This window comes from Pygocentrus nattereri, chromosome 4, assembly GCF_015220715.1.
Source record: "Pygocentrus nattereri isolate fPygNat1 chromosome 4, fPygNat1.pri, whole genome shotgun sequence".
In the NCBI taxonomy this organism is placed as follows: domain Eukaryota; kingdom Metazoa; phylum Chordata; class Actinopteri; order Characiformes; family Serrasalmidae; genus Pygocentrus; species Pygocentrus nattereri.
Window position 1 is genome coordinate 47,864,704 of NC_051214.1, and position 14,336 is coordinate 47,879,039.

Sequence of the window (14,336 nt, forward strand, 5' to 3'; positions counted from 1 at the left end):
GGCCGGCCGTCTAAATTGAGCGATCGGGGGAGAAGGGCCTTGGTCAGGGAGGTGACCAAGAACCCAATGATCACTCTGTCAGAGCTCCAGCGTTCCTCCGTGGAGAGAGGAGAACCTTGCAGAAGGACAACCATCTCTGCAGCAATCCACCAATCAGGCCTGTATGGCAGAGTGGCCAGGCGAAAGCCACTCCTTAGTAAAAGGCACAAGGCAGCCCGTCTGGAATTTGCAAAAAGGCACCTGAAGGACTCTCAGACCATGAGAAACAAAATTCTCTGGTCTGATGAGACAAAGATTGAACTCTTTGGTGTGAATGCCAGGCGTCATGTTTGGAGGAAACCAGGCACTGCTCATCACGAGGCCAATACCATCCCTACAGTCAAGCATGGTGGTGGCAGCATCATGCTATGGGGATGTTTCTCAGCAGCAGGAACTGGCAGACTAGTCAGGATAGAGGGAAAGATGAATGCCGCAATGTACAGAGACATCCTGGATAAAAACCTGCTCCAGAGCGCTCTTGACCTCAGACTGGGGCGACGGTTCATTTTTCAGCAGGACAACGATCCGAAGCACACAGCCAAGATCTCAAAGCAGTGGCTTCAGGACCACTCTGTGAATGTCCTGGAGTGGCCCAGCCAGAGCCCAGACTTGAATCCGATTGAACATCTCTGGAGAGATCTGAAAATGGCTGTGCACAGACGTCTCCCATCCAACCTGATGGAGCTTCAGAGGTACTGCAAAGAAGAATGGGCAAAACTGCCTAAAGATAGGTGTGCCAAGCTTGTGGCATCATATTCAAAAAGACTTGAGGCTGTAGTTGCTGCCAAAGGTGGTTCTACAAAGTATTAAGCAAAGGCTGTGAATACTTATGTAAATATGATTTCTTTGTTTTTTAATTTTAATAAATTTTCAAAACTCTCGAGAAAACGTTTTTCACATGGTCACAATGGGGTATTTTGTGTAGAATTTAGAGGAAAAAGATTAATTTAATTCAATTTGGAATAAGGCTGTAACATAACAAAATGTGGAAAAAGTGAAGCGCTGTGAATACTTTCCGGATGCACTGTAATCCTGGCGTTCATGAGTCAGGAGGTAATCAGATTTTGGCTTTACAACCACGCAATAAACTCACGAAAGGCGACGTGACATCAATGTAATGTAAAAGTTAATGCTCCAGCTTTTTAACATGTGAACATACATCGTCTAGAAGATGAAGAATATTTAAATCCTTCATTTCGTCCAGCGTGGAGTCGGTTTCAGCGTCACCCCAAAAGTGTTGCGCTGCGTCTCACAGGTGATGCGTTAAACGCTGCTTACTGTTTCCAGAACAGCACTCTGTTTTCCCACATGCACAGACTGAAACGAATGAAATCAGGGTGAGGGTTTAAATCTATTCTTATCTGCAAAGGGTTGGTGTGGCTGGAGGCTTTCGGTGCAACAAAGCAGCAGCACACACGGTCAGTTCTTTGAACACTGACCAGTTGATTAAGCAAGTAGAAGCAGGTGTGCTCTGCAGCGGGCAGTTTGGAGAGAAATCTGCAGCTGCACCACCCCTGGTTTACATGCACTGAAAAACCTCATCACTGAGCTCACATCCAGCCTCTTTTTCAGATTTCTAGACCTTAATCTGATCTAAGAAATCAGAGTATGCTGTTTACAAGCCCACTTGATAACTGCCCAGATCTGACTGTGATCAGACTATCCATCCATCCATCCATCCATTTTCTAAGCCGCTTCTCCGTCAGGGTCGTGGGGGGGAGCTGGAGCCTATCCCAGCAGTCTTCAGGCGGAAGGCAGGATACACCCTGGACAGGTCGCCAGTCCATCGCAGGGCAGACAGACAGACACAGACAGTCACTCACTCACACCCAGGGGCAATTTAGCACAACCAATTGGCCTGACTGCATGTCTTTGGACTGTGGGAGGAAACCGGAGAACCCGGAGGAAACCCACGCAGACACGGGGAGAACATGCAAACTCCACACAGAGAGGACCCTGGTCACCCGGCCGGGGAATTGAACCCAGGCCCTCCTCGCTGTGAGGCGACAGCGCTACCCACCACGCCACCGTGCCGCCCCGTGATCAGACTATTAAGTGCAAATTATTAAGACAAAAATTGGGCTTAAAACATGCTGTTACAATCCGTTCATGGCAGAGAGGTGCATTTCCCCATCATCAACATTCCATATAAAGCTCTGAAGACTCGTATAGCTTCACTGGTAGTTTTGGATAATAAATAAAATGTCTATAATTGTGCTGTAGTCATGGCGACCCCTGGTTCCCATCACCACCACTAACAACCATTTCACACTGAACCACTGTTTACGACTCAAACACTGAGTTATGCAGACATTCTGAAAAATCTGACGAGTTCCCCATTAAGGGCATTTTCATATTCAATCATTCATATAGGTGGCAGGACACCTTCTCAATGAAAACATCCGACTACTGAAGCAATAAGGAGAGTTTTCAGTATGAAGGACATCCGATTACAGAGACGTGCAGATGCCTTTGGGCACGTTTGTGAAGTCGAGGTAAATGACCCAAATCTTTCAAACGTGCATCAGAACTAAAGCCAAGTATCCCTTTAAAAGGATAGGCCTGGTGTAAAGACATGTTTATTGTATATATATATATATATATATATATATTTATATTTTAGATTTAAGTTGATCATGGATGGAAGCAAAACAAGCACCAATATATATACACATTAATATATACATATACATTAATACTAGTTGAGATGCATGTTTACAGTTAAAGCATTGCTGAAGTCTTACTGTCACTGGGTTCGTACTGGTAAACATGTTTATTGCACACAAGGAACTGAAATACATAACACAATGAAAAAAATGTAAAAAAGATACTTAAAAAAAACAACAATAATGAGAAAATTTGAGTTTTGCTAAATGCCTGTTAAGTTGATGGATCAGCTGCACTGGACACAGCACACAAACTAATCCAACGTCCTGCTGCACAAGAAGACAAACTCAACTACAAACAGAGGTTCTAAAGTGAGTCTGAAGCAAAAAGCCCCCTGGCGTTGTTCTAATTAAGAGTCTGAGAGCTGAGATCGCGCCTTTATGATGATAGTATGAGGTGAGACTGATGGATGGAAGGATGAACTTGAGCTGGAGTTCTGGGCAGCCTCTGCCTGGAGCTAAAAGGCCAGACCTGCCTTTGAGGAGTTGGAGTGGTGGCGAAACGGAAGGTAGAGATGGGAATGTAAAAGACGTTAGAATGGAAGGAGGTGTTTCAGGCTTGCTCATAAGTTCTGTTATTCCACAGCTCCATAAAATGCACTATGTTCATGTTGGTAGGCACAATTGTAAATACGATTTAAGGGTCATTTCAGCAACTGTCCACTGCCATCTATTATAAATGAGTTTTGAGTCAACAGGTAAAACTCTTGTCTGTCGTGAACATCTGACACTGTCAGAACAAAACCTTGTATCTCCATTTTTGTTTTGGACATAATTTGAGTTCTGCTGTGACATGAGGTTTTGTTTCGACAGCAGCGACATGCTACGGACGCTGCAGATAAGAGATTAGGTTAAAAAGCACTGAAATATACCTTTCAGCCGCTGTGTGGGATTGCTGTACTACAGTGCAGCTGGGGTCATTTTTCAGCTGCAGGGTAAAATTTCATAACTGGAAATTGAGCTTTTAGGTGTTTTTGAAAACTCCCGATTTCACACAGATCTTCATAAACTCAATTCCTGTTGTTTCTTTGATGTTTAAATCAGAGAGTCTGTGTGTGAAACCCTCTGTAAAAAGCAGAAAAACTTGCGTAGAAGACAAAAAAGAATAAATATGAGCGAAATGTGAAATGGAAATCATTCAGAGGCTGGAATGACATGGGAATGTGATGTGCTTTTTAAAACCGCTTCGTGATTTGAATGATATTTCCATTTCCGGAAGAGGATCACAGAGCGTAGATCAGTCTGGGGAACACAAAGACTTGTTAACGAGATGCAGGTTTCAGTCTGTCTAGGAAGCTGGGATTCCACCACCAATCGGCGGGGTTGACAGAGGTGGCAGAAGGAGAGACTTGAGCTTGACTGACATGGCAGCGATCTCCGGGTCTTGAGATTCATACATTTTCACCAGTCTGGCAAACTTCAACACACCTGTAAACCAAACATAACAAGCACTATTTAAGCCAAATGTGTCAGGCTCCAGTCCTCACAGGCCAAAACACTGCAGACTTCAGCACACTGCCTCATTAAACACACCTAGTTCAACTCATCAGCTACTTAACAAGGCCAGGAACTGAACTCAGAGCATTAGATGAGGACAAACGCTGATCTCCTCAGCACTCTGGCCCATAAGGTCCACAGTTTGACATGCGTGATTTGAGCTGTCTGTTGAATTGTTGTCTTGTCTTTGTCCTAGAAGTGAGAATATGTATATGTATATGTACATATGGCAATAAATTAGTGCTCTAAATAAATGACTACTACAGTTCTGCACTACTGGCAAATTCTTCTAGCAGACATCTACTCATGCAGTGTTTCTTCTGAAATGAAGACTATGAACGGTGAGTTTGTCCCCCTTTGCTGCACTAACAGCCTCTACTCTTCTGGGAAGGCTTTACACTAGATATTGAACGTTGCTGTGAGGTTTGATTGAGCATTAGTGAGGTCATGTACTGATGGTCAGTTCTATTGGATGGAGTTGCATCACTCCAGAGAACACAGTTCCAGTGCTGGGGGGATTCATAGCCCTTTATAAACCCTTCATGATCATGAAATTTTAGCTATTGATTAACTGTTGTATAAATAACTGATTAACACTTTTCTGTTTTGTTCATTTTACACAGCTAAGAAAACACAAGTCTAAAGCAGCTAAACTGGCCGGTTAGCTGTCTTGCTCTGCTGTTAACATGAGGTTATACTGCATCGTACTGTAAATTACAGATGGGCAATATGGCTAAGTTTTCATACTGTGACACTTCAACAAATGTTCGTTATACATGATGTCACAAAATTTATTTTTCAGACATCGGAACTGAGAAAAAATGGCCGGTAGTGCAACATTTAAAAAACAATGGTCAAAACTGTAACACAATGGTTTTTATTTAAAAGTCAGACAGAAAGGAGCGACTAATGGAAGCACATCTGACTTTATGCTTGTACAATATGATTGTGAAATCTAATGACTCTGTAAAATAACTGTGATTAAATAACTGCAATTATGGTGTGCAGCTGCTCCAGAGTGTCCCATTCTATTGGTCAGTGCTTTTCTATGGGGATTGCACAAGGTGTGTGTGTGGTCAGTGATGGGTGCACCTTAAAGTAGCAGAATTCATTAATTAAATGAGCTGTCTGGATAGTTTTGGACAGACAGCTCTGTTGGTGAATCGTGTCATTCACCTTCTCCTTCGTTGTTGAAGCCGTAGGCCTTGATGACCTCTTGCTGGATTTGTGTAGCTACAGGCAATACGAGCTGCAGCATCTTCCCCATGTCATTACAGGCACTCTCTCTGGCCTCCTCCATTCGAGCTGCATTCTCAGGCACTGAGAAGGCCTGAATGACTTCACTCAGAACAACTGACAAAGAAAAGAATACATGGATTACTGCTTACATTAAAGTTGTACTGGAATGAGCTTCATCAGGACTGGGGAGGAGTGTAAAAGGCAAAACCACCCCCCTGTAAAACTGCCATCCCTTATTGGATTAAAGGAGGATTCCACCTAATTTTTAAAAATTTCTACATAATTCAACCACTGAGGTGTAAACAGAGTGATCCAGAGTGGTTTGGTCTGAAATGGGTCTTTTTCTTTACAGTGGCAGTGATAGGAACCAGGGGTCACCATGACTACAACACAAATATAGACACTGTATTTACTGTCTAAACTTCAAAATGTTTTAATGGGTCGACAGTTTTGTCCTACCCTGCATGTACCTCTCTGCCACAACAGCTTAGACCAAAAGCTTATTTTAGAGATATCATAAAGCATAAAGGAAAACTAGTGCTGCTTTTTTTTAATGGGCTTTCTTTGTCTGTTTTTACAAAGCTGACTCTCTGAAAGAATTCAACAAAACCGGTACTCTGCTATGCCCATACATTTACATTTACATTTACAGCATTTAGCAGATGCTCTTATCCAGAGCGACTTACAAGAAGAGCTTTGTCAATCTAGAGAAAGTATCTTTCCTAGTTACCAATAGCTTAGAGAAAAAGACAGTCCTGAGCTCAGAGGCAGTAAATGGCAGTAAAATCTCTTGAAACTTGAATTATGTGGAAGATGTGAAAAATCAGTGGAATTACCCTTTAACAGTGTCATGTGGCACAAATCACATAAAGGCATACATTATTAATATTTAAATCAGAATTGAGTTTTGTACATCATTTTGCTTTGGCTGTACATCACAAGGGTCAAAGCCTGCTGATCCTCTGTGTACAATAAGGTGATGGTTGGGATAGTGTAGTGGTTAACACCTCTGCCTCCTACGCTGTAGACTGGGGTTCAATCCCCCACCAGGGTAACCACCCTACACTATACCAATAAGAGTCCTTGGGCAAGACTCCTAACACCACCTTCGCCTGCTTGTGTAAAATGATCAAATTGTAAGTCGCTGTGGATAAGAGACGTACTAATATGTATATGTACAGTAGGTGCAAAGCAGCACCAGAAGTCATTGGTTTTCTTGAAAAAAAAATCTCTAGGTGTTTAGTAGGAGTAGTAATAATAATAATAATAATAATAATAATAATAATGAGATGAAGATTCTCTCCTACCTCTGGCCTGTTCTATGGTCAGAGTGGGCTGCTGGGCTGGAGCTGATGCCATACCGGCAGGTCAACCTCTCAGATGTGACACTGAAAACAACCAGTGATTTGTAATGACAACGAAATATACAGACAATATATATAAACATATATAAACAGACAATGAAGAACTGATCAACTAATAAACATTCATTCTTAAAGGCAACCGTGAGTTCTATAACTATAGAACCATTTCATGCTTAAATGGTTCTTCGCATGGTGAAATGGTCCTTCAAACTGATGAAGAATATGTTGTATATGGTTCAACATAGAGTATTTTTGAAAACTGCACTGCTGTGTGACGATGTCTCCTGTAACAGGAGAACTTCTTGGCGCTATAAAGCCATAACCATGTACCATATAATCCCCATAAATCTGAAGAACCATTTCACCATGCAAAGAACCAAGAAGCACGAAATGAACTCATGGCTCTAAACAGAACCACTGTCTAAAAGACGTCTTTTTTAAGTTGTACAGTAACGCAGGATCGTTCGACATAGTTTAGCGTTAACGAATGTAAATATGAGAAAGCAAATGAGCGGTCGCGCTCCAATAACCGAACTTGTGTACTAACTAGGTTAGTGCGCCTGGCTAGTGCGCAGGGTCCGTTTCAAATCGACGGCGGACACACATTATATGAGCCACAGTTACATAATTTACAGCCACTTGATCAGCTTGGAAAAAATGATAATAAGCGCTAATACGCTGTGGGATCCCAGGACTGGGACGATCAACTCCTATATCAAGGGACTAAATAAACTAGTGTCTACAAAATGTTCTAACCTAGATCGCACGTGTGATGCTTACGCTTATTTATACCAACATTTATACTCGCACGTGATTAAGAGAGAAGACAACCCAGCTGAAAGCAGCATTTAATGGCTTTTAGGTTTGTTTGAACTGAAAGTGTGTTAGCTAGTGTACTAGGGAGCAGCACGCACGATCGCCAATGGGAACACAGCCAGTTTGTGTCAACGCTATACAGGGCCGACCTGCACTGTATCTACAGCTACAGCATCTCCTGCGTCTTCTCAATTGCCCACCGTTGCTCATAACGTCAACCCTGTAATGCGTGAAGTTTCACTGTTTCTGTACTTACAGTAAAGCGCTGCTGGTCGAAAACAGAGCCGAACTGGACACAGACTCCCGACAGCGAGTAAACACACCGGTGCGTCGCTGGAATCTGACCGTGTGCTACAAACAAAGTAGGAACTGTCGTCGCCCTTCAGCTTGTCCACTGAGCTACTCGGTTTCATTTGAGGTTTCGAGCTCTTTTGATGCAGACATGGAGCAGAAGCTGGCAGAGTTCAGAGCTCGAAAGAGGGCCGAGATGGAAGCGGAGAAAAGCGCACAGGACGAGAGACGTGAGCAGAAGGATCCGACTGAGCCGCTGGTGGAAGCAGCCTCTGCAGAGGAGGCGCAGAGCAAAGCAGACAAACTCCAAGAGAAGGTGGCGGACAGTTCACTGCTCTCTCTCCTCAGCAGACTTACAACAGTTTAGTTTAACGGAAGGTCACCGCAGTATGGATGCTTCTTTCCAACTACATCAACTACTATGCCGTTCATTGTGGAAGCTCGTTTCCGCCACAGGAAAAATACACAGCGATTTACTATCTCAAAATCATGACTCGGTGTGAGCCGATTCTTAGATGCCAAGCAAATTATGAGACTGTAAGTCATACTTACATGACATAGCAAAGTGATGAGATACCAAGCCAAAATGATGAAAAACACCATTTTTTAAAATGATTTACTAAATAGCTGTACATTTTTTTCCTGGTGGCGTAAACAGGCTTCCGTAGTTTACTTGGTTATGTCCAACATCTAAAGTTACGGGCTGCATTTTTATAGTTCGTACTAAGTCTTAATGTGTCATAAACCGGAGTAACACATCTGTGCGACCTTAATTAAGACCTGGATGCTTTTTGAGCGAGTTTAGGTTTTTGGGATGTATTTTTACAGACGTTGTTTCGGCTGTGGATTTCCAGAGTTTGGTAACAACGTTAGCTTTGCTTTTTCCCCCAGGAAAGCTCTGAATGGCTGCTGGACAGTGCTCTGGGCCGCTGGCTGGGAGTGCAGCGATTGGCCTTCACTAATCTGACCCTGCTGAAAGTGCTGCTTTGGCTGGTGCTACTTGGGCTTTTCTCTGAACTTGAATTTGGGCTGCCGTTTTTCCTCCTGTCTCTGTTCTACTGGATCTATGAAGGTCTGCGGAGTCCCACTGCGAGACGACCTGGAGAGCTCAGCGCTTACTCGGTCTTTAATCCCGACTGCCAGCCAATCTTGGGCACTTTAACTGCTGAACAGCTGGAGGGAGAGATGGGGTACAGACCCATGGCCAACAGACTGAGGTCATGACGGACTACTGAAAGCTGGTTAGAACTCTGCTGCAGAAGAAATGGATGTCTACACTGTCCAGCACACATGACCTTCTGGACAATCTGAATCAGAGGACGTTAAAGAGTGACTAATATGAGGAGGGCTTAAAAAAAAAAGTGAAATATTGTATAAAAGTCATGTTTGAGTGCAGCTCCCCACATTTAACTGGATCTTGAATGGGAGATTGGACACAGGCCTGTTTTAAGTCTGCATTCCTTCAAAATATGTAGGCAAAAAAAGGGTCCCCTTAACCCCATTAGCTTATATCTATGATATAGTTGCATAAGTTGTACATTTGTGGTACAGTTGTACTCAGACGTTTGTCCTGGAGTAATGTCCCCTTTATAGATGATATCAGCCTTTTTCATTAGTGACCTAGTTTTTGACCGCAAAGCAATAAACAAAATACATAAACAATGCATTTATAATTGTTTAAGCAAACATTTACACATATAGCTAAAACACAAACCTAGTGCCTTCGTTACAAACACTTCCACTTTTTTCCTGCATCTAAGTGACATCAGAACCTGGCATTTTGTCAGTGCAGTTGTGTGGCGAAATAAGGTCTTCTGGCCAAATGGCTTTCAGGGTAATTTATTGGGTTTGGGCGCTTTAAATTTTCTCTTGATAAACTTGTTCATACCAGATGACTCTTCATATGCATTCAAGTAACAGCTGTATGTCTGTATAAATGTATATATGCGCATCTATATTTGCGTCCAGACCGCATCTGCCTTGCTGTCAAAACAGGTCACTCATGAAAGGGGCCACGAGAAACACAGAACAATATTTAGTACAATTTATCATACATGACTTAACTTCTGAGAACCACTGCATACAGTTTCAAATTGGCGACGGTTGGCACAGGCACAACATCAGACAATGCAGAATGCTGGCCAGTGACAGCTGTTTAAAGATGTACATAAAACTCCTACTCTGGACTTTCAACTGCTATTGATCATTTAATTTTTTTGATAAACAGCATTCTTTCTGTTTCCAAGAAAATCAGTTTAACTAATTAAAAACAAACATTCCAAGCGTTCATGTTTATGTTTACAAACTGCCTTCACTTTATATCACAGAGCAGTGCAACCCCACGCATTATCCAATGGTCAGGTGGCTGTACTGTGCGTAGGACTATTCCTGTGATGTAGGTGAGGTCAGTACGTCTTGGTTTCTTGTAGATGGGGCATATGTAAAGCTTAGGATCTTTAGGGGCAATAGAATTGATGGCAAACATGTGCACTACAGGAAGAGGGGTGAACAGCACTTTGGGTGTGGATTCGGTGAGGCGACAATTCCTGCGGTCCCAGCCAGCCCCGTCTAGGTACAGACCGTACACATACACTCCTTCCTACAGCATGAAGGAAGCAGTGGAAACAGAGTTAATAAAAGGAATGCACCAGTGTGACATTTCTCAGTCAACAATAACCAATATTTAACACACTGTTGTTGCCAATATTTAAATCAATGAAAATAAAATAAAAAATTCTGTATTTTAAGCTCACACTAGATGGATTAAAAATTAATCAGTGATTTATTTTATATTGCTGTGACAGCTACATGTGTGATGTCAATCGCTGTAAACATCTACAACCCTATTCAATTGAATCCACTACAAAGACGAGATATTTAATGTTCAAATGGATAAACTTCATTGTTTTTTGCAAATATTCACTCATTTTGAATTTGATGCCTGCAACACGTTCCAAAGAAGTTGGGACAGGGGCAACAAAAGACTGGGAAAGTTGAGGAATGCTCAAAAAACACCTGTTTGGAACATTCCACAGGTGAACAGGTTAACTGGAAACAGGTGAGTGTCATGATTGGGTATAAAGGGAGCGTCCCTGAAAGGCTCAGTCGTTCACGAGCAAGGACGGGCGAGGTTCACCACTCTGTGAACAACTGCGTGAGCAAATAGTCCAACAGTTTAAGAACAACGTTTCTCAACGTGCAACTACAGGAATTTAGGGATTTCATCATCTACAGTTCATAATATCATCAAAAGATTCAGAGAATCTGGAGAAATCTCTGCAGGTAAGCAGCAAGGCAGAAAACCAACACTGAATGCCCGTGACCTTCGACCCCTCAGGCAGCACTGCATTAAAAACCTACATCATTCTGTAACGGATATTCCCACATGGGCTCAGGACACTTCAGAAAACCACTGTCAGTGAATTCAGTTCTTCGCTCCATCTACAAGCTCATCTGAGATGGACTGACGCAGAGTGGAAAAGTGTCCTGTGGTCTGACGCGTCCACATTTCACACTGTTTTTGGAAATCATGGACACCGTGTCCTCCGGGCCAAAGAGGAAAAGGACTGTCCGGATTGTTTTCAGCGTAAAGTTCAAAAGCCAGCATCTCTGATGGTGTGGGGGTGTGTTAGTGCCCATGGCAGGGGTAACCTGCACATCTGTGAAGGCCCCATTAATGCTGAAAGGTACATGCAGGTTTTGGAGCAACATCTGCTGCCATCCAAGCAGCGTCTTTTTCAGGGACGTCCTGCTTATTTCAGCAAGACGATGCCAAGCCACATTCTGCACATGTTACAACAGCGTGGCTTCGTAGTAAAAGAGTGCAGGTACTAGACTGACCTGCCTGCAGTCCAGACCGTCTCCCATTGAAAATGTGTGGCACATTATGAAGCTCAAAATACGACAGCGGAGCCCCCGGACTGCTGAGCAGCTGAAGCTGGACATCAAGCAGGAATGGGGAAGAATTCCACCTACAAAGCTTCAACAATCAGTGTCCTCAGTTCCCAAACGCTTATTGAGTGTTAAAAGGAAAGGTGATGTAACACAGTGGTAAACACTTCTTTGGAACGTGTTGCAGGCATCAAATTCAAAATGAGTGAATATTTGCAAAAAAACAATAAAGTTTACCCCGCGACCCTGACGGAGAAGCGGCTTAGATAATGGATGGATGGATGGATGGACAATAAAGTTTACCCGTTTGAACATTAAACATCTTTGTAGTGTATTCAATTGAATACAGGTTGAAAAGGATTTGCAAATCATCGTATTCTGTTTTTATTTATGTTTTACACAATGTCCCAACTTCATTGGAATTGGGGTTGTATATTACTGTATTTAAATATTATATATTACTTAGCAAACTTTCACAGCTGCTTACATACTTAAGATAGATGAATGTAGCATTACAGGCTTGTCCACCTTTATCACAAAGCCGTGTCTGTGTATACTTTTACTAAAGCAGAGCAGGAACTGAACCCTCATGTTTTTTGGGGGGGTGAAGGTTGGGGCAGTGGGAGTGTGGTGTTATTATCTACTATGTTGTATGCAGAAAAGAACATCAATACTGAATATACATCCTGCAGTGTGCGCAGGCTAAGAGCAAGCTGCAGAAATATTGCTTATAATTATCTGCTACAATACCAGTATCGGACACATTAAATCACATTTATAATTTTGCATTATTGGTCAAATAACATTCACTGCGACATACTGTGCACCCTTGATGCCCATCATCTTACCAATATGCCTCTTATACTTGTTATATGTTAAACCTACGGATGGTGAAGCAGTGATCTCCTCCTTGGTTTGCTTCAGCACTTCATTATGCAGAGCAACTGTGTCCAGAGCCCAGCCTTTGTGCGCCCTTGTCACCTCCTGCCGCATAGCTGTCAGGAAACCTGCAACACAAAGTTATTCATTATTAAGTACCCAGGAGATATAGGTGAGTTAGGTATAATTCTAAATTTGAATTATAATTTTTAATGGTTATTGGAATTTCATGATGGACAGGAAATATGTGGTATATTTCTTCATGAATAGTGTAGTGTAGCAGGTACATATTAGGTGTACACTAAACATCATATTTATATAGGTCCATATTTTAGCCTACCCTGGGGATTGAAAAAGCCAGTCATCCAGAATGTTTTGGGCCTGCCCTCAAAGACCCAGCTGTGAAACTGAATATTTCTCTCCAACAGTTCAGTGAACCAAAACCCCAAGGTAGTTGATTCCCAAGACAACTTTTTCCACAAGTTTGGTACACGAGCATCAAACATGTTGTCGAGAGCATCCCTGAGGTTCTAAATGAAAATAACATATTTTAACAGGCCACAAAATTTATTTTACTGGGCTAAGAAATGTGTATAACATTTGTAAAACAATGGTGGCACAGCCAAACAAAATAGTACAGATTTCAGCTGTGTTAACAGTTGTAAGAAATTCAGGGCAATCTGTTATTATAATGTATAATGTTGTACAGATAACAGATACACTATATTTCCAAAAGTATTCACTCACCCATCCAAATTGTTGAATTCAGGTGTTCCAATCAACTCCATGGCCACAGGTGTATAAAACCAAGCCCCTAGGCCTGCAGACTGCTTCTACAGACATTAGTGAAAGAATGGGTCGCTCTCAGGAGCTCAGTGAATTCCAGGGTGGTACCATGATAGGATGCCACATGTGCAACAGGTCCACTCGTGAAATTTCCTTGCTACTAAATATTCCACAGTTAACTGTCAGTAGTATAAGAAAGTGGAAGTCACTGGGAGCGACAGCAACTCAGCCATGAAGTGGGGTCAGCGGATGCTAAGTCCATCGCTACAGACCTCCCAACTTCATGTGGCCTTCAGATCAGCTCAAGAACAGCATATAGAGCTTCATGGAATGGGTTTCCACGGCTGAGTAGCTGCATCCAAGCCTTACATCACCAATGCTCCATGCAATGCATCGAATGCAGAGGTGTAAAGCGCTGGTACTGGACTCTAGAGCAGTGGAGATGTGTTCTCTGGACTGCCGAATCATGCTTCTCCATCTAGCAATCCAATGGATGACTCTGGGTTTGGCGGCTGCCAGGAAAACAGTATTTGTCTGACTGCATTGTGCCAAGTGTAAAGTTTGGTGGAGGGGGGATCATGGTATGGGGCTGTTTTTCAGGAGTTGGGCTAGGTCCCTTAGTTACAGTGAAAGGAACTCAATGTTTCAGAACACCAAGATATTTTGGACAATTCCATGCACCTACTTTGTGGGAAGAGTTTGGGGATGACCCCTTCCTGTTCTAGCAAGGTTCATAAAGACATAGATGAGTGAGTCTGTGTGGAGGAACTTGACCTCAACCCGATAGAACAGCTCTGGGATGAATTAGACTGCGTGCCAGGTCTTCTCGTCCAACATCAGTGTCTGACCTCACAAATGTGCTTCTGGA

General features: G+C 42.6%; 3 protein-coding genes across 3 annotated transcripts in view; 1 reads left to right on the forward strand and 2 right to left on the reverse strand.

Annotated features, from left to right (window-relative positions):
* Positions 1–2,793: 2,793 nt before the first annotated feature.
* grcc10 (gene rich cluster, C10 gene) lies at positions 2,794–8,017 on the reverse strand. The gene is made up of 4 exons (XM_017695649.2): positions 7,878–8,017; positions 6,749–6,829; positions 5,379–5,555; positions 2,794–4,133 (listed from the first exon to the last, which is right to left on the reverse strand). The coding sequence occupies exons 2-4, from the start codon at positions 6,798–6,800 to the stop codon at positions 3,994–3,996; spliced, it is 369 nt and encodes a 122-aa protein (XP_017551138.1). The 5' UTR covers positions 6,801–6,829; positions 7,878–8,017; the 3' UTR covers positions 2,794–3,993.
* Positions 8,018–8,029: 12 nt separating this feature from the next.
* saysd1 (SAYSVFN motif domain containing 1) lies at positions 8,030–10,199 on the forward strand. Its single transcript, XM_017695648.2, has 2 exons — positions 8,030–8,228; positions 8,804–10,199. The coding sequence occupies exons 1-2, from the start codon at positions 8,064–8,066 to the stop codon at positions 9,134–9,136; spliced, it is 498 nt and encodes a 165-aa protein (XP_017551137.1). The 5' UTR covers positions 8,030–8,063; the 3' UTR covers positions 9,137–10,199.
* Positions 10,200–10,223: 24 nt separating this feature from the next.
* LOC108426252 (dynein heavy chain 8, axonemal) overlaps positions 10,224–14,336 on the reverse strand; it is a 41,148-nt gene continuing 37,035 nt past the window's right edge. The window contains exons 89-91 of the mRNA XM_037538120.1: positions 13,023–13,212; positions 12,689–12,810; positions 10,224–10,511 (exon numbers count right to left, since the gene is read on the reverse strand). Of these exons, the coding sequence (XP_037394017.1) occupies positions 10,224–10,511; positions 12,689–12,810; positions 13,023–13,212 (600 nt within the window). The remainder of the gene's footprint in view (positions 10,512–12,688; positions 12,811–13,022; positions 13,213–14,336) is intronic.

Coding starts and splice junctions, on each gene's coding strand:
- grcc10 (XM_017695649.2), bottom strand. CDS start 6,800: ATGGCATCAGCTCCAGCCCAGCAGCCCACTCTGACCATAGAACAGGCC. Junction 5,556..6,748: donor GACCATAGAACAGGCCAGAG/GTAGGAGAGAAT, acceptor TTTCTTTGTCAG/TTGTTCTGAGTGAAGTCATT. Junction 4,134..5,378: donor CTTCAACAACGAAGGAGAAG/GTGAATGACACG, acceptor TTTGGTTTACAG/GTGTGTTGAAGTTTGCCAGA.
- saysd1 (XM_017695648.2), top strand. CDS start 8,064: ATGGAGCAGAAGCTGGCAGAGTTCAGAGCTCGAAAGAGGGCCGAGATG. Junction 8,229..8,803: donor CAGACAAACTCCAAGAGAAG/GTGGCGGACAGT, acceptor TTTTTCCCCCAG/GAAAGCTCTGAATGGCTGCT.